The sequence below is a fragment of the Paramormyrops kingsleyae genome, chromosome 8 (genome assembly GCF_048594095.1).
Source record: "Paramormyrops kingsleyae isolate MSU_618 chromosome 8, PKINGS_0.4, whole genome shotgun sequence".
NCBI classification, from domain to species: Eukaryota; Metazoa; Chordata; class Actinopteri; order Osteoglossiformes; family Mormyridae; genus Paramormyrops; species Paramormyrops kingsleyae.
Window position 1 is genome coordinate 20,495,163 of NC_132804.1, and position 18,959 is coordinate 20,514,121.

Genomic DNA, 18,959 nt, shown 5'->3' on the forward strand with positions numbered 1-18,959 from the left:
TCACCAAATACTGGGTTCAGGAGTCCTACATACATTTACAGAACATGTGTGAAACAACTACTAGTACTCTTTGTTTTTATTCTGATTCGGTCCATTGGGCATCATTTCTTAAGTCAGGCAGATTTTACTTCCCAATCGATCTTCGTAATGGAATCACAAGTTCTCTTCCCTAATAATGTGTAATACTTATGGTATCTTTTCAAGAAAAACATTTGGGGTGAAAAACAAACTACTGTACAGTATATTGATGATTAAAAACAAACTTCAACTGAAGTCAGTAAACATATTTTATTTATGCTCTAAAAACTAAAATCAAGTATTTATGGCGCACCAGATACATTTTTCTTACATATCATAATGTTTTTTTAGTACGCCTGATTGACTCATGGTGGCAGTATTTCACTAAATGACTCACAATTACGCTGATGCTTGGTTTTTAAATCCTCAAATACTTGTCATTAAAATCCCAAATTATGGGCCTTCGAGAAATTATTCAGTTAATAACACCTGATAACTGATAGCTTGTGACTGTAGCTTCGGGGAGAGGGTTCAGACCCCGACAAACATTTGGAGTTAAATTTCACAATAACAAAGTGCCACAAGATTCTCAAATCTGCTCTTTTCGGCAGCAACTGGTATCGAAATGTGGCCTTTTATTATCTAGAAGCACTTGAACTTTATCTTAAACCTTCGGTGCAAATAGCTGCGTGAAATACATCTTCCGATTCTGTAAAACAGGTTCAACAGCGCTTTAGCGCCTCTTGGTGGCATCACTATTAAATTTCCATTGCATGTCGTGCAGATGTTATTTTTCAATCGTCGTGTTTATTTCCTGGCGTCTGAATGACGGCACTCAACATAGTTTATCACTTAAAGTTTAAAACAATACCCTATTTTCTGTGGTTTCCCTTACTTCCTTCTGATTTTGTACTCTGATTTATGGAAAATGCGCTTTATGATAACGTTCAGAGTAACCGTGAAGCCAACTTTCAATTGTCGCTAAGTTTAAAAACAAAGAAGTTTAAACAAAAATAAAGCAAAAGATGGGATGTTTTAAGATAAGTGACGAGATAAAGCGGGTAAGGTGAAATGATAGCTCTTAATTACTTCTTATACTTGTGCGTATGTACAATATAATAAACTAAATTGTGCTGATTAACACGATTACTAAAACAGAAGAAATATATAAGATGTACGGTAAATCCCACAGACATACTGCACTTCGCACTTTTTAACACTGTACGTTTAAATCCGATTTCTTAAAATGATCTTAATTCCATTTACTGCCTTGTCTATTTCCCGTTGACATTATCAGGGGGAAATCGGTTAGCTCCTAAAATCCAATTAAACTGGAGAGTAACGAAATAAAGAGGCTGTGCCGGAGAGCTGCGGATGAACAGCAAGTAATTTCTGAAAGCCGTGACACAATCACAGCTTCATATCAGCTACACATTTCTTGGCGACTGTGATTAGATTTGTCTGTGGGAGCACTTTATTTCTCTTCCCCAAAAGGTGCTTGGATTTGCTATAGTGTTGCATAGTAAATAAATGCAGTATTAATACTCTGCCTTATGCAGGGCTTGGTATGGAATTAAAACTTAAGTAAGGACTTTAAAAGATACTTAATTATCCATATGAATGAATGTGTACAGAACGGTGAACATTAAGTCTTACACATTACTGTAAGTGAACATCAGACTTAGTGTCACTGAAGTGACCTTTGGTTTGTTTAATATTCCGCTCCCAGCCTATGATAGTCAAAACAAGTGATTGTTTAAGTGTTGCTGCTTGTGTTTATCAAGTTTGTTCTGGTTGTTAATCATTAACAACATAATATAAAGGACAGCAATACTAGACTGAGCCTTTGGGCCAAAGGAACAGAGATGTTCTTCCTTGAAGGACGTCATTACTATAGTACTGCTGGACGACTTCTCAAGTATTCAAAATGTATAGTACTGTGGGAATGTGTTCAGTAATATAATAAAAGACAGTTAAATGAGGCTATAGCATCAGTTTGCACATCAAAATTTTTTTTCTTTGAATTTTCCCTGCAATAGATTATAAAAAGTACATGGATCAAACTCTGATTTCCTGACACGACAACGTTGACCAGTAAAGATGGCATCCAAGCCACAGGGAGGAGAGGGCTGTGAAGACAGCGATATGTGGGAAAGATACAACCACCTGAGGCGTCAGATGATAGAACTGCTTTCAGGGAAACTGAGCAACAACAGCGTGATTGGATACCGAGAGACCATAGAAATCCGGAATAAATGCTCTTACTATATCAATATTGTCCTTGAAGACCAGCACAGGGGACAGCTTGACAGATTTCTCAACCTCCACAGCATGATTGATCCCAGTAAGTATCTGTTGATGAAAGAGAAAGCCAACTGCCAGATCAGGATCCAACTTTGCTTGCTGGAAATGCTCTATGGAGAGATCAGGAGAGGAAAGGAGATTCTGGAGCAAATAATGAACACATATGAGCCCATGACAGTTGTGCAAGATAGTGCTTCCATCCAGCAGAGGCTGGACCAGGTTAACCAGACCCTCCTGGACATGGATTCCGTGCTTCTCCCGGGTCACTTATACGTGCAGCACAAACTCATACCAGTGACGAGTGCAGAACAGGTACCTGATGTCCGGCTGGTTTTCGACATCAAGATGCCCGTCACCTTCAGAAGGGACGGATGCAGAGCCCAGGCCACGTCGGTCCAGCTCCGCTGGCACGTGCAAGAGCACGAGAGGTACGGCCCCACGGAGCATTTTGAGGTGCGCTACACGCTCCTGAACCCAAACACCGCGGAGGAACAGCAGCACAATGGGCCCATCACGACTTACTATTTCAGCATGCAGATCGGCGACCTGTTCCCGGAAAGGAGCTACGAGTTTTCCTTGAAGAGAGTCCAAGCCTCCAATTTAGTCTATGATTTGTGGACTGACACGCTTATGCTCACAACCATGTCTCTACCTGCAGGATCAGCTGGGAGCAAAACTTAAAGGATCAGGGTGCAATACTGGAAATGAGGAGTAATCTGTCGTACTTCAAAAGACAAAGATGAAAAGATAAAGAAGCACTATTCATCATACCTACTTGCATCATTTGTTCCAAAAACAAACATATTCTTTATGAAAATAAAATACATTCTTTTTCTCTGATATTATCAAGTACATAGTAATATGTAAGTTGCATGTTATTTATTTAGTTGATGCTTTTGTCCAAAGTGATGTATAATTGTGAATGCTAAGTCAGACAGTCAGTGAAGCAATTGGGGCTGACAGCCTCGCTCAAGGGATCAATGATGAATTCAGTCAGTCAACCCTGGACCTTCCAATCACAGACAGTGTTTTAACCCACTGAGCCAGACACCACTCCCTCAGACACCAAAAGCCGTTACAAAACTGAGTGGAGTGGCCATTATAAGCAATGAGCACAGAGCGTGGTTTAGACTGAAAAACAAGTGATACTGCTGCAGTGAGATCAGCCCATGCAAAAAAATTAAGATGTAAAAATGCAAAGTAATAACTGGCCAAAAAGTTCCATCTGCAAATGATTCTTAAGAACATAAGAACATAAGAACTATACAAACGAGAGGAGGCCATTCGGCCCATCGAGCTCGCTTGGGGAGAACTTAACTAATAGCTCAGAGTTGTTAAAATCTTATCTAGCTCTGATTTAAAGGAACCCAAGGATTCAGCTTGCACTACGTTATCAGGAAGACTATTCCATACTCTGACTACACGCTGTGTAAAGAAGTGCTTCCTTAAATCCAGTTTGAAATGTTCTCCCGCTAATTTCCACCTATGGCCACGAGTTCTTGTATTTGAACTAATGCTGAAGTAACTATTCGGTTGAACAGCATCCAAACCTGTTAGAATCTTATAGACCTGGATCATGTCCCCCCTCAGTCTCCTTTGCTTGAGGCTGAACAGATTTAGCTCAAATAACCTTTCCTCGTATGACATTCCTCTAAGACCAGGAATCATTCTTGTGGCCCTACGCTGCACCTTTTCTAAGGCCGCTATGTCCTTTTTAAGATATGGTGACCAAACCTGTACACAATATTCTAGGTGAGGTCTCACCAAGGAATTGTATAATCTTAGCATTACCTCCCTTGACTTAAACTCCACACACCTGGAGATGTACCCCAACATCCTATTGGCCTTTTTTATTGCTTCCCCACACTGGCGAGAATGAGACATGGAAGCATCAACATACACACCAAGGTCTTTCTCATAATCAGCTACCTTTATTTCAGTAGGTCCCATAAAATACCTGTACTTTATATTTCTGCTCCCTACATGGAGTACCTTACATTTGTCTATGTTAAATTTCATCTGCCAGGTGTCAGCCCAGTCACTAATTAAATTAAGATCCCGCTGTAGCTGCTGAGCCGCTAGTTCAGTATCTGCTACACCACCCACCTTGGTATCATCTGCAAATTTCACCAGTTTACTGTATATATTGGTGTCTATATCATTTATGTAAATTAGGAACAAAAGTGGTCCTAAAATTGAACCCTGCGGTACCCCACTATGAACGCAGGCCCACTGTGACATCGAGCCTCTTATAACTACTCGCTGCTTCCTATCCGTTAACCAGTTATCAATCCAAGTCGCTACAGTTCCTAAAATACCTGTCGCTTTGAGTTTAAGTGAGAGCCTCTTGTGGGGAACAACATCAAAAGCCTTTTGGAAATCTAAATAGATGACATCATAGGCCTTCTTATCATCAACTTCCTGAGTAGCTTCCTCAAAAAACTCCAACAGATTTGTTAAACAGGATCTACCTCTCCTAAATCCATGCTGGCTATCCCTCAAAATGTTATTTGAGTCCAGGTAATCTACCATTTTCTCTTTGATTATAGCCTCCATAACTTTACCAGTTATACAAGTTAGACTGATTGGCCTATAGTTTGACAAATTACTTCTATCCCCTTTTTTGAAAATGGGCGTTATGTTGGCATGCTTCCAATCAGAAGGTACCACACCTTCAGATAAGGATTTTTGAAACAGTAATGTTAAGGGTCGGCAAATAATATCCCTCATCTCTTTTAACACTATAGGTAAGATGCCATCAGGGCCCTGTGATTTATTTATTTTGAGCTTAGCTAGGCTTTGCAAAACATCAGCTTCAGTTATATATATATTAGTTATAGACGATGTTGAATTAGTAATAAGAACTGGTAAGTTACTAGTGTCCTCGACAGTGAATACCCGTGCAAAACTATCATTGAACTCATTTACTATGTCAATGTCGTTTTCAATTATAAGACCCTTACTATCCTGCAGATTAGTAATTTCAGCTTTTAGAGCTCTTTTAGAGTTAAAATACTGGAAGAAACTTTTAACGTCATCCTTAGCCTCCAATGCGATCTTCCTTTCGACATTCCTTTTAGCTCGTCTAATGTCATTTTTTAATTCAGCCTGTAGATTTAGATACTCTTGCTTTATTATGTCATCATCAGTTATTTTCCATCTCTGGAACAAAGCCCTTTTCCTCCTTACTTTATACTTTATGTCCCTATTAAACCACCTAGGTTGCAATTTCCTAGATTTATTCTTGCTAGAAACAGGTATGAAGTCCTCTTGTACTTGCAATAATGTGCTTTTAAAAAATTCCCATGCCTCTTCAACAGTTTTGTTATTTAACTCCATCCAGTTCACGGTTTCTAGTTTTAATCTCATACAATTGAAGTTAGCCTTCCTAACATTATATATTTTTGATTTGGACTTTGCTCTTCGGGCACTAAACTTAACCTCAAATTTAACCATGTTATGATCGCTACTGTCAAGTGGTTCTAAAACATCTAATTTACCAATCCTGTCCTGGTTATTAGACAAAACAAGATCAAGAATGGCATCTCCCCTGGTAGGGGTGTTAACAAACTGAGTAAAAAAACAATCCTGTACTAATTCCACCATCTCAAGTTCATTTTCAGAAGAGCCAGCAACAATGTCCCACTGTATCCCCGGTAGATTAAAATCACCCATAACTACCACATCATTTTTATTGCTCATAATCCTAATATCACTGTATAACAATCTGCTTTCCTCAGCAGCTACATTGGGTGCTCTGTAACAAACACCGACAATTAGGCTATTTGAGTTTGTAGCATCTAATTTTACCCATATAGCTTCCGTACTTTTACTTATATCAGTAAGCTCCCTTGCCTGCAAGATTTCCTTTACATATACTGCAACACCACCTCCCTTCTTACCTATACGGTCTTTACGGAACAATGTGTAACCATCCATATTATATTCTTGTCCATCCTTATCACTCAACCACGTTTCAGTTATTGCTATAATATCATAAGAGTCCGATGAGATAAGAGCCTCTAAATCATGAATTTTATTCCTAATACTCCTGGCGTTTAGATACAGACAACAAAGGGTAGGCTTATTACAGTGCCTACTTATAATATGATTTTTTTGGGCTTTCCGTTTCCCCCCAGTTACATACTTAACTAACCTCCCTGCCCCCCCAGTCCCTAGTTTAAACATTCCTCAACTACTCTACAAATACGCCTTCCCAGTACACTGGTTCCCCTCCGGTTCAGATGCAACCCATCCGGCTTGAACAGGTCCCACCTGTTCCAGAAGGTCCTCCAGTGCCCCATAAACCTAAACCCCTCTTTCCTACACCATCCTTTTAGCCACGCATTTAATCTCCTTATCTCAGCTAACTTAGCCTCACTTGCGCGTGGCACGGGGAGTATTTCGGAAAATACCACCATGGACGTTCTGCTTCTAAGCTTATTGGCGACTTCTATAAATTTATCCTGCAGAACAGCCCTTCTACCCTTGCCTATGTCGTTGGTGCCAACATGCACCACGACAACTGGATCCACCCCAGCTGGGGCCAAAAGCTTGTCCACACGATCTGGAAGGTCTCCTACCTGGGCACCAGGCAGGCAAGACACCGTACGGGACCCTCTATCACGCGTGCACACATAACTGTCTACTCCCCTAATAATTGAATCCCCCACTACCACAACCTCCCTCTTTCTGGGGGGAGGGGGCTCCTCAGTGCCCAAGGGCCCACCTGCTTCCCCAGTCCCTTCCAGCTCTAAAGCTGGAAGCACCTGAAACCTGTTAGACACAGACACCTCAGGTGATGCCGCCTCTGTAACGTGTGTACGCCTTTTCCTGCGTCTACGACCTACGGTCACCCAGCTCTCTCGACCTCTCTGCTCTTCATTCTCCCTCCCCCCCGTTAGTGGCGTACACACCGTCTCCCTAAACGGCGTATCAACTAGCTCATCTAACTCACTGTTGCATTGGATGCGAGCCAGTTGCTCCTCAAGGTCGCGAACCTTGACCATGAGTGAGTCCACTAGCTTACATCGCTCGCTTTCTGAAGTCAAACCTTTTTGACTGTTTCAAGATTAGTGGGTCATGTAGCATACTTCATAATGTAGACCTATTCTGCAGACCTTGATATTCAGTGTTAGCAAATATTGGGAGGTGCCAATACTCTGAAGAGAAAAAACCAAAGAGGTGCTGGTACTGCGTACTGGTGAGTACTGGCCTACTTCAAGCACTGTTTATAAGTAAATATTGCAATCCAAAATGCACATGAAAAGTTTATATAACACAGTAGGCCTAGTATATAGAAATGTATAAGTCAATGCAAGTATATTACCATTAGGCAGGATTTACAGTAAGTGACATCTGCCTTGTCAACAAGCCTACACTGTAAAAAATGATTGTAAGGCTATGTAAATGAAACAAAAAAAAAAGTGTATTTTTTACAAATAATAATTTTGTTAAAGTGAAAACTTTAGAGTATAAAGTAAAATCTATATATTTACTTAATTTAAACTTGCAAACATTAAACATTCAACAGCCAAGTAAATGTTACTTGTGATTTTTTGACAAATCTAAACGAATTAATAGAGTACTTACTGTATGTACCTTTAGAAAATCAAGTAGAATTTAAGCTGACTTTAGGTAATCTGCGCATGCGCGAAAAAGAAGCTCTCCCGCCATGATCAACTGCTCAAAAGTGCTTCTCCGTTTTCTTCTACAGGTAAGTAATAGTTGAAAATGCATAATATTTTGGAGTTTTTAACTCAATGTATTTGGTAATTGTGTTAACCCTGAGCAATTGAGTTATAACTTAATTCTGTATATTTTCTGCACATTTGGAAACTCGAGTTGATGATCTTTAATCTACGCCATACGGCATATTAAAATCTCAGTGTTTTACATAAAGACGCGTTAGTCTTGAATGTGTTACTTTATCCGTGATATATGTTTTTGTTTAATAAAATTTTGTTGAGATAAAATTTTGTGCAGTTGTTCGGGGATTCTTACCATATATACGCGACATTTTAAAACCTCTAAGTTTTACAAAAGACGTCTAAAACCCTTGAACGCGTGACTTGCCCCTTGATATATGTTTTGTTCGGTATGTGTAATTTTGTATGGTTGTACAGTGATTCTTAAATGATGAAACGTGACAAAAGTTTCAACATTCACACAGTGACATGACAAAAGAAGTATACTTGACTGTATCTGAGAGATAAGAATCCATTAAGAACTGGGGGAGGGGGGCGCGGGGAGCAAGATGGCGCTGTTCCGAGCAGACATCCTGCGCTCTTAATCCTCAGACATCATTGAGATTTGCATACAATACATTAAGGAAAACTACTTCTCCTTATCATTTCATGTAAATATTTTTTAGGGACTAATATTAGCGTTGTTTGAAAACTTGGTTATATGGTCAAACGCAAAGCGAAACTCCACTTCGAAGTGAGCATGGAGAAAAATGAGAATGTCGTGCCCTCACAACTATTAGCCCCATATCCTGATGCAATGCTGACAGGCTGAACCAGTGACTCAGTTGAGATATATATATATATATATGTTTTTTTTTTTTTTTTGAATGCCCCCATGTTGAGTTTTTTTTTTTGCTGACTTACCAAAATCCTATGTGTGATATATTTTATTTTTCTCACTATAAACATAAATAATATAGAGTAAATGTATTTTATTGTGAAAGTATTATATTCATAAATGTATTTTTTTTTTAACACTACCAAAATTATTCGGCACGGTGGTGTAGTGGTTAGCACTGTCACCTTGGGACCTTCAGGGTTCGGGTTTGATTTTTGGCTGGGTTCGATTCCCATCTCTGTGTGCATGTTCTCCCTGTGCTTGGTGGGTTTCTTCCGGGTACTCCGGTTTCCTCCCACAGTCCAAAGACATTCAGGTTAGGCTAATTGGCATTCCCAAATTGCCAATAGTATGTGAGTGTGTGTATGTGTGTGTGCCCTGCGATGGATTGGCACCCTGTCCAGGGTGTACCCTGCCTTGTGCCCTCAGTCTCCTGGGATAGGCTCCAGGCCTCCCGCGACCCTGAATACAGGATAAAGCGGTATAGACAATGAGTGAGAGTGAATTCCCAAAATTACATAATTTTCTTTGTGACTTTAACTACCTAATTACAGCACAAAAAATATTAATACCAAAAAGAGTGCCACATTTGCTAAATTGTATAATCTGATAAATGTTATGTAATTTTTGATTTACAAAAATTGAAATATCTTGTTGTTTTATATATTTAATCAGTTCTATGTTTCATCTGCTGTAGATAATAGTGCGTCGGATCTGAACACACGTTGTCAAGGTTACACGCCTGGCCAAAGTTAAGTTCACACTAAGGTAATTTACTCATTTATTTTGCTTTTCAGAAATATTCTGCTCTGTTGTTATTGATTCCTTGTGATAGTCTACTGGAAATTAGTGGGCCGCAAAGGCCGTTTGTTTATGGTGTTGCCAAAGAAAATCATCTGTGATTGCTGTTTCTTTCAGGAACTCTTTCACTTTTCATCTTATTCTGGGTGCAGCAAATAATGTAAAACACAGAGATTCTCATGTTTAGCCTTGTTTGTTTCATCATCAGATGAGTAAAAGTACTGTGATTGTATTTGTAAATGGTATTTTGCAGATTACTAATTACTTCTTTTTATGTTTTCTATATTGCAGAATATATTTCTTATGTGGATTCTGTCAGCTGTATTATCTTTTGCTACAGACCAGTTGGGAGGGAAACAGAAAAGACAAGTAGTTGTTGTCTTCAGTCCTCACTGGGGTACAGTTTATTAATTAACCGAGCGTTTTAGTATGACCGAACTTTGTTTAGTATGTGGCTATGCAAAAAATGTAACTTTACTGCATCAAAAAGATCAGAACTACTAAAACATTACAGACTGAAACACTGGCACAGCACACGAAACCACTCAATTCTTTGTCCATACTCAGATTGTCCTTGTTGCTTCAGGACTTATAGTGCACTGTACTCTCATTTGTCCAGAGATCACAGAGAGTCACTGGATGCAGGGCAGGCCGTCTCTTTTAGGTGTCTTGTTTGTAATTCAGTAAGTCACCATTCAGAAAAACAATACTTTGAGCACCTTCGAGGTCATCTAAAAAAGTATGAAACAGTGACCTGTGTTTTTAATAACTGTGAGTTTAGCACAAATATATATTCAACTTTTGCATCTCATAAAAGCAGGAGGCATACTCCCCACTCACTTGAGCACTTTAAACCATCTGTCTTTCAAAATAACACCTGTGAAACACCAAAGGATACTGATTTAAGTGTTGATGAAAGTGATTCATGTGAGCCTGTTGTTGAGGAAGAACACGATTTTGTCAAAATAGTCAACAATAAGTTAGGTTGCCTTTTCCTCAAATTAGAAAGCGTTTTTAATGTGTCTAATAGGTGCATTGATGAAATAGTAGATGAGTTGCAATTTATATCATCAGCTGCTTCAAGACCAGTTATCAAACAGATAATTGACACTACTTTGCAAAGGAATAGCTGCAATGTTGATGAATCTGTAGTTTCAGACTTGGTAGAAAATCTTACCTCCCTTAACCCGTTAAATGCAGCTCTTGGGGTGGAGGGTCCTTTCAACACCTCATACAAAAGAGGTAGATTTTTTAAGGAGCAATTCTGTATTATTGAACCTGTAGAGTATATACTAGATGAAAAAAGCACATTCCAGTATGTTCCAATTTTGAAAACATTGTCACAGGTATTACAAAAGAATGACAAAATGTTAAAGAATGTATATAGTTCTAGGAGTACTTATGAAACCTTTTGTGATGGCTCACATTTTAAAGAAAATAGCTGTTTGTCTGGAGATGATGAAAGAATCTGTCTTATACTGTACATTGATGATTTTGAGGTGTGTAATCCACTCGGGACATCTCGAAAAAAGCATAAAATTACTGCTGTCTATTGGGTGTTGGCAAATATTCGCAGTATATTACGTTCCTCTTTGACATCCATTTATTTGGCTGTGCTTTGTAAAGCAAATGATGCAAAGAAGTATGGATTTTCTCAAGTGCTTGAACCATTGTTAACTGATCTGAAGAGTTTGGAGGAAGATGGTGTTTTTGTCTCCTCTCTTGGGAGATTCATCAAGGGCACTGTTTTCTGTGTGATTGCTGACAATCTTGGGGCCCATGCAGTTGGAGGGTTTCTCGAAAACTTCACCGGGTCACATATTTGCAGATTTTGTACTGGGGAACGGTCCCAATTCCAGAAGTCGGAGGTTAGATCTGGTGCATTTTCTCCAAGAACTAAACAAGAGCATGAATTGCATGTTCAAACAGCTTTGAGCACTTCAACAAGTTGCTATGGGGTGAAACGTCAATGCCCAATTACTGACTGGCTGAATCACTTTCATGTAGTATCAGGGTATCCTCCTGATGTGCTTCATGACTTGCTTGAGGGCATTGTACCCTTTGAATTGGCTCTGTGTTTAGATGCATTGATCAAGAAGAGGTATTTCTCTCTTTCTGATCTCAACAAACAAATCAAAATGTTCCCATACAAATGGAGTGACAGAACAAACTCCCCACAAAGTGTTGCACCAAACTTTGCGTCTAAAAAGAACATTGGTGGAAATGCACATGAAAACTGGTGTTTATTGAGGTTGCTTTCACTGATGGTTGGAGATAAAATACCAGAAGATGACAAGGCTTGGCAGTTGATTATGACGCTCAAAGATGTTGTTGATCTTGCTCTGTCACCTGCTTTTTCTGATGCAAGCCTTGGTTTTCTCGATAGCAAGATATCTGAGCATCGATACAGGTTTCTTGAACTTTTTCCACAAGAAAAGCTGCTTCCAAAACATCACTTTCTTGAGCACTATCCTCAGGCCATTAGAGATTTTGGCCCCCTTGTGGCATTATGGACTATGAGGTTTGAAGCAAAGCATCGCTTCTTTAAGAGGGTTCTTCGACAAACTGGGTGCTTCAGGAATGTTTTGATGTCTCTGGCAAGGAAGCATCAATCAATGATTGCGTTCCATTTGTATGACTCTGATCATGCAAAGCCTGCCATTTCTGTGACATCAATGACAAAAGTGCCGCTGGAAGTGCTAGATAAAGGAATAAAAGAAACTGTGAAGGAACAATTCCCCAATGTCACAGCAGTACATGTGGCAAATAAAATTGAATATTTTGGCACAATGTATAGTGTAGGAATGATGTTGGCATATGGATCAACTGGAGGATTGGCAGACTTTGCAGAAATTGTTCAGATGATTGTTGTTCTGGACAAGCTCAGTTTTGTTGTTAGACTGCAGAGTGCTTGGTACAATGAACATCTTAGGTGTTTTACTTTAGAAGCCACACGTAATATTCAAATCCTTCAACAAGCCCAGCTAACAGATCTTTATCCATTGGCAGCTTACACAGTGGCAGGACAGCAGATGGTGTCACTGAAGCACTTCATTTGCATTGACTAAGAGGTAATGTACCTAATTTATAATATTCTCCTGTTCATTTTTTAAAAAATCGGTCATGGTTATTTTTAGATAATAGTAATGTAAAGCAGTGTAGATATAATTGTGTGTGTGTGTAAACTACATTTTATTGTTAGCTTTTTTACAAAATGTAAAATGCTCTTATTTGTAAGCTACTTTGGACAAAAGGGTGTAATTATGTGTGTATATGAAAGAGTATATAACTTGCACACATGTATATAAACGTGTGCAAGTGTGTGTGAACATGTGAGAGAGAAAGCTTAAGACTAGGCTAATACCCATTCTTTATTTTTTTTAGTTTAAGGTTGTGAAAAACATCAACAATGTCCTCACCTTGCCCAGCTATGCTACGAGTTATACTTGGAGAGCATGATATACGAAAATTGTTACTTCCATCTGGGATTCCGAACACAGTTGATGATCTTCTATCAGTTATAAAACAAAGTTTTCAGTTAGATGGACATTTGAGACTCCTGTACATGGACACTGATTTTGGTCAGTTTTTCACCCTGACCTCTGCTGAAGACCTTAAGGACAAAGACTCAATTAAGGTTGTTCAAGTAGAAGAGCCGTCTGTCATTCTGACATTGACACCTGCTTCAAGAGATTTTGAACAGTGTTCTACAGATACCCAAACCTCAGACAGTTCCAGGGACACAATGATGTTGCCACCACGTGAGGGTCGCTTCGAAAAGTGGCCAGACAAATTTGAAGTCCCCCAGTTTACTTTTGATGTAGAAAGAATTCTTCAAGTTGGAAATCAAGCATTTTTTGAAGATGGTACTCTCCTTCAAAATCAAGGTGTCAAATCTGACATCATGCAAAAGCTTGCTGAATCTATATTTAAATACACAGCATATCCCACAAATCTCCAGATTCTGTCAGTTGTAGAGGCTTTGATAGAGAAGTTCCCATGCCTGAAGGAACCTGGAAGTTTTTCGGGAATGTATGGCTGGCAACAAAGTCTTAAGTACAAAATGGGCAACTATCGTTCCAAGTTAAGAAACCAGAAGCTAGACTTGCCAGAGCTTGAAGTAAACTCCCTCAAAAGAAAGCAGCCAAATGATAGAGTTCCTAGCAAAAATGTCAAGAAACCAAAAAAGGCTGAACTGAACTATCTTCCTCCACACCCACATGGGGAATCCCTTGAGAGTTTAGAAAATGAGCAAAAAGCACTGCTGGATGAAATCAAAAAGAAGGACAATCAGAGAGTCATTGCGGTGAAAATGTCTAAAACATTCTCATACAGGAGACATGAAGTTGTCAACCTCGCTCCACCAATTAAAGATTTCCAGCAGAGGTGGCCTGCTTTATTCACTGAAGCTCAGGCAAGTTAATCCAATTACAATATTATAGTTATTATAGATCTTTTAGCAAGGTGTAAACAACACTGGTCTAGAAGCACTTCCTGTTTAATTTTTGCTTTTATTTCACTAGTATAATTATGTCTTAAAGATTTCAATTCAATTTTAAATGTTCTGTTGATTGTGTTTTGTTCTAAAGTTTGTGTATGTTTCTAGACAAGTGTTGTTTACATCCTGTAAAATGGTTTATATTCTGGAAAGTTATCTTGAAAAATTTTTGGTGTTCATAAAGGAGATGTTGTATTTATTTTTTTGGTGATTATCTACCAAAGTTACTAATTTTAACTCTTTACAGATAAAGGAGGAATTCAGAAGAATTACTGCTGTTCCCCTTGAACAAACATTTATGTCCAAACTAGACGGTTACACGCCAAAACTTTTGGAACTTATGAAAGCTAAGGGAGGTGTTGCCGGGCTCAAGATGCAGCCTATACTTAATGTATTGATTCAGGTATGTACCTGTATAAACCAGGCAAACATTGTTTTAAATTGCTTTTGTATAGGCTGCAATAGTTTTATGTATCAATCTAGTGCTTATTTGTGCTGTTAAGCAGTTTTGAGCTCAGTCAAGACATTGTCAAACATATATTTTTGTCTTTTTGGAATAACATCAGGTCAAAGCACTGATTTATTTAGAAAACCAAACATGATGCACTACTTGCCGCAAAATGCCAAATTGCCAAATGCTTTTCAGCCTGAAATAGAGCACAATCTTTTAGGAGTAGGGAATGGTGTCCTTAGTTCAGTGTTCGCTTCTCGCTCTCTTCTTTCCTTGGGGAAACAATGTTCTTTTATCTTCTCTCTCACCTTACTACAGGTCACAACCCCTGTTAGCTGAAATCAACATTGTGTTCCTGTCTCCTGGACTCTTACTTACTAAAATTTTTTCAAACTGTTTAAAATTTCAGAAAATTCAGAGGTTGTTTGGACAAATTTTACCTTCTAGGTTTTGTAAGTAATGTATTTGAAGTTCATAGTTCAATCTTTCAATATTGTTAAATTCAAAATTTCCTAACAGGACGACAGGATCGAGACAAGACGAGATGCAGTAATCCGCAATCTCATTTTGTATCTCGGAGAAGTGGCAGAGAACCTATTCAAAGACAGCAAAGTAAGTCCCAGACATGATGTGTTAGTTTACTCCAAATTTGCTGTTCGTTTACTCACCCTCTGGCCATCCCAGATTTTTCATTTGAACAGTGAAGAGTTTTTAGCTAAAACTGCAATCACCAGTGATTCAGATAATGCAGGTTCTCAGGCTCTACCTCTTGGAGTGTTCAAAAAGCAGATACATTCAACACAAAAGTAATCCCTGCTGGTGTTGGTTGATGTATATTCTCCATAGTGACATCCTTTCATCAGCCAATTAGATCACTAATAAATGATTGTATTTGGGTGTGTTTTTTTCTATTTTTCTTAATTTGTCCTTATTTATTAAGTGCGGGAGATTGGAGGTTGTGATTGCATTACTGGAATCACGCCTCTAAACAGATTGATCTCCCGAACTGCTACAGCCTTTTAAACATTTTTTTTTCTTCACGAGGGCTGTTGTTGGAGTACAGTTACTAAACAACAGTCACTACATTTGGACACACACACAGAAAAAATGCTTTGCGCACACGTGGTCACAATGTTACGGTAAACAGTACACTCACACGGATGTTGAGTATACGAGTGACCGTTGTCTCAGTTGTGATCACATGACGCTTGGCAGACAAAGTGTATACATACTACAATACTCGTATATCAAGACGTCACTCGTTTAACAAGTTAAAATTTTACTTGTAATCCAAGGTTCCACTGTACTTGCGAAGGCTATCGCCTATATGTCAGACTATTTATCGTCAGTATGTCGTAAGATGTGGGGATTACTTTTATGTTGCCATTGTCTGCTTTTTGGACGCACCACAGGATGTCCATTTCATGGACCACCTAGGAGCGTGGTCTCAGCTAAAAATCTGTTCCACTGAACAAACATCTTGGAGTGAATAAATAGCAAATGTCCATATTTGGGTGAACTGTATTTATAAGCTCTACAATTTCTGCCACATAAGCAATTTAAAGAGTCAGCAAATCAAATATTCTGATTTAAAGATGTTTTATTTACTCATCTCAGTCATTCCAACCCTCCTATGGCAGTGGAATTTAACATTTTAAAATTTTCTTCTTTCCCCTCTTCCTCCTAATCCCCTCATCTAATTTATATAGGATGGCAATCAAGAAGACTTCAGTAATTCTCTCATGACAATTCTTGTCCATGGAAATGGAGATGAAGAGCCAGACGTGTCCATTGTACTAGAAGGAAGCAAGGTCCTAACAAAATGTCAAAATACTGCCAAAGCTTGTGCTCTTCTAATGGGACTGATTTATGCTTTAAATCTACAGTATCCATCAAATCTGAAATACACTTTCGAGGTTTTTCAGAAACTCATTCTGGATCTTGATGGACTTAAGCTTTCTCCTAAAGTACGGTCTTTGAAAACCAAGCTGCACACTTGAAATATTTTTGTTCTCGGAAAATTCATAGGCATTAATCTGTCTTGTTTACCCAAGTTTGTTTAAACATTGTTACATTGTGTGAAAATGTATACCCTGAAACATGCTGAATGATTGTTGCTGATACCATTTACATATGTACTAGTTTCTTGTACATTTTATATTCTTTATTAGAACAACAGAATTTGCATATTTAATAATAGTTCCATTCATTTGATAAAAATGTTTTGAACAATGGTTTTAATATTTTCAAATTCTGTATCAGAGGAAGTTTATTGGAAGTTTAAACTATTTTTAAAAAGAGCACTTGGCCATGGACTTGCTGAATTTACTTGAAAGACAGGATTTATTTGTAAAAGCAGTCTGTTAATATTTGGTCTAATACTTGCTCTATAGTTAAGATTCTGACCAGTCTTTGTATAGACATGTAAGTTAAGCAAAAATTTTATAATCAAAAATGTCATTGCACTTTACTGATGCTTGAGCTATTTAAATATTAAGCATTGATCTTGTTTATATATGGGCGTGTTAATTCCTTTAAATGAAGCTCTTAATAAATGTGCAATCAAGGGTTATTTTTGTCACAGTACTATTTTGTCGTATTGTAACAGTGACTCATTTTATTTATTTAAAATAATTAACATTGACTGAATAAAACAAGTAAAATTTACTTAAAATAGAAAATAGTTTTACTTAATTATATCAATTAATTACATCAGATCAGTAAGTAAATACTACTTAACATAATTTAAAGAGGCCATGTTATATGTAATTATTTACTTTGTTAGTTTTACTCAACTTCCTTAAGTAAATTTTAGTCATTTTCACAAGTGTAAAATTTACTTGAAAAACCTGAGTGCAAAATCTTGCAAAAGAAAAATGTAGTAAATTTTACTTATAATTTTTTTCAGTGTAGTTGGTGAATCAATTAGGCTAAATGACTGGTCAGTTGAAAAATAATTTATTCAATTAAAATGAGTAAAAAATTGCTTCAAAGGAAATAGTGTGTCCTCGTAAGCCTAAACCGCAATATATGTACTTGCACTCCTGTGTGAGTGTGTGAGATGCCCACGTCTTTATGTACTTCGACTGACCAACACTGAATGCACTGCATGTTTCTGGGTGGACTGTGAAATGCTTTGTTTTGAACCCAGTTTCCCATATTTGAACCGCTTTTCCCCCATATTTTCACATGCATACATACACTTCTTACATACACTACATGAACTATGTCAGGGGTCCGCACTGGAACAACCTGACCAGGACACTCATCTAATTGGCAACCATTCTACTCTTAATGGGGAAGATGTGTGGGTTTTTAATGGCAGTGACTAGCAAAAGGTTTGGTATAATACTGTAGTTTACAGCCTATGCTGCAGAGTACAGCATATGAGCATGTTTGGACTATGCAGTTAATTGCATATTCATGACATCAGCAATGGATTGTAACCTTTCAGTCCACAATACTAATAATACTAGCATTACACCCTAGGCCTATCTATTGGTTAGGAATATTTCCTTGTATACAGAATTGTTCTGAATGAAAAGGGAAAAGTCAAGTATATGAATTCATTCTTAAACACAATATGGGTCATTCTCATGAACTCATTAACATAAAATTTCTCTAATTTTTTTAATTAGTTTGACAACATACTCACATTATATTATTGTCTAAAATATGGAGTTTGCCTCTGGGATTGTTATTCAGTTGCGGAGTAAAACAATTGACAACATGAAACAGTTGAAGAAATCACCGTACATCTCATTATACTAATTGATTGTCTGTTGTGGGTTACTTGCAATGAAGTTGAAAGACTTAAAAAACATTTTATCTAGCTTTGTTCCGTTTGATTTTAAAACTTCTACAGTAGTACCTATTTGGGGAAAATTGTTATGGGATCATTAAATCATTATAAATTACATAATTTTAATATACCTAGTAAGGTAAAGTCTATTGTTCTGCACAAAATTCAAACACTATACCATTCCATGTATTGTCGAAGGATTCCCATGCATATGGAAATGACCAAATGTAAGTGTAGTAGGGGTAACACCATGCTTTCATCTTCAAAATAAAAGGGTTTCCGTGGATTTTAATTGGGTTCACAATGTAAATGAAACAGTCTATTTTCCAAGTTTTTGATTGTTGCCAGAATCATTAAGGGCATAACCAGCTTTAGTTGTCTAATTAATTAATTGTACTTCTTGCAGGACTGTGCCTTTTTTTCCATGTTAAGTGTGGTGGCCACGCTGATGAGGAAACAAAACTTTTTATGTGGCTTTTATACTTACCGGTAAGTGCTTG

General features: G+C 37.9%; 2 protein-coding genes across 8 annotated transcripts; both read left to right on the plus strand.

The window, feature by feature from the left end:
• The first annotated feature begins 875 nt into the window (after positions 1–875).
• LOC111835310 (fibronectin type III domain-containing protein 11) lies at positions 876–3,174 on the plus strand. Of its 3 annotated transcripts, none has more exons than XM_023795471.2 (3): positions 876–1,079; positions 1,316–1,403; positions 2,058–3,174. In XM_023795471.2, the coding sequence occupies exon 3, from the start codon at positions 2,119–2,121 to the stop codon at positions 3,001–3,003; it is 885 nt and encodes a 294-aa protein (XP_023651239.2). In that variant the 5' UTR covers positions 876–1,079; positions 1,316–1,403; positions 2,058–2,118; the 3' UTR covers positions 3,004–3,174. The 3 variants fall into 3 exon arrangements, with proteins under 3 accessions (XP_023651239.2, XP_023651238.2, XP_023651240.2); XM_023795472.2 differs by lacking the exon at positions 876–1,079 and adding an exon at positions 1,107–1,192; XM_023795470.2 differs by lacking the exon at positions 1,316–1,403 and having other exon boundaries at positions 877–1,079.
• Positions 3,175–7,978: 4,804 nt separating this feature from the next.
• On the plus strand, positions 7,979–17,219 carry LOC111835233 (uncharacterized). 5 transcript variants are annotated; one of them, XM_023795308.2, is made up of 8 exons: positions 7,979–8,038; positions 9,605–9,675; positions 10,000–10,105; positions 12,718–12,779; positions 13,093–14,122; positions 14,454–14,609; positions 15,177–15,269; positions 16,367–17,219. In XM_023795308.2, the coding sequence occupies exons 5-8, from the start codon at positions 13,118–13,120 to the stop codon at positions 16,655–16,657; spliced, it is 1,545 nt and encodes a 514-aa protein (XP_023651076.1). In that variant the 5' UTR covers positions 7,979–8,038; positions 9,605–9,675; positions 10,000–10,105; positions 12,718–12,779; positions 13,093–13,117; the 3' UTR covers positions 16,658–17,219. The 5 variants fall into 5 exon arrangements, with proteins under 5 accessions (XP_023651076.1, XP_023651073.1, XP_023651074.1 ...); XM_023795305.2 differs by having other exon boundaries at positions 9,605–10,950; XM_023795306.2 differs by having other exon boundaries at positions 9,605–10,105.
• Positions 17,220–18,959: the final 1,740 nt, after the last annotated feature.